General features: G+C 39.6%; 1 protein-coding gene across 1 annotated transcript; it reads right to left on the reverse strand.

Moving 5' to 3' along the window:
* Positions 1–25: 25 nt before the first annotated feature.
* On the reverse strand, positions 26–610 carry LOC111787145 (cytochrome P450 71B10-like; the record flags this gene model as incomplete). The annotated part of the gene is made up of 2 exons (XM_023667265.1): positions 182–610; positions 26–103 (listed from the first exon to the last, which is right to left on the reverse strand). Coding segments are annotated over exons 1-2 (405 nt in total), but the record flags the coding sequence as incomplete, so codon positions are not given.
* Positions 611–626: the final 16 nt, after the last annotated feature.

Here is a 626-nt window from a genome sequence, read left to right on the forward strand (position 1 = left end):
ATTTCATATTTAGCTTTTTGATCGCCCTTGGATTCCTAATCAGCTCTGCCATTGCCCAAACAATGACCCCTGCTCCTGTGTCAACTCCACCTAGAAATATATTCTAAAACATACACAACCAAGAACAAAAAAATGTTAAATATATGAGTTACAATTGGAGGTATTCATAAGTTGAGGTTACCATTGTAAGTGCCTTGATGCAATCTCTACTGAGTTGCAATCCATCTTTTTCTGATTTCAACAAAACATCGATGATGTTGTCTTCTTGCTGAGAAGTGGCCTGGAAGTTGATGCGGCCATCAATTACATGTTGGAAAAAGGCATCCAACTCAAAAAAGCTCTTTTCCAACCTTCCATGAACGCCAGTAAGCCAATCAACAATCCAACCAACTCTGGGAAAGTAGTCAGTCGCGGAGAAATATCCGAGTGATACTATGGCTCTTCGAACAACATGGTGAAAATTGTGATTATCTAGCTCACCCCCTCTGAAGTTCTTCCCAAAAGCCATCCGGGTTATTATGTTTGCTGTGAGAGAATAAGATTTCTCACAGAGATCAACAAGATTTGAATGTTGAGAGATTGAGTTCAATAACAGACCCACCTCTTCTTCTCTAATATGCTGAAAC

This window comes from Cucurbita pepo, unplaced genomic scaffold (genome assembly GCF_002806865.2).
Source record: "Cucurbita pepo subsp. pepo cultivar mu-cu-16 unplaced genomic scaffold, ASM280686v2 Cp4.1_scaffold005990, whole genome shotgun sequence".
NCBI lineage: Eukaryota > Viridiplantae > Streptophyta > Magnoliopsida > Cucurbitales > Cucurbitaceae > Cucurbita > Cucurbita pepo.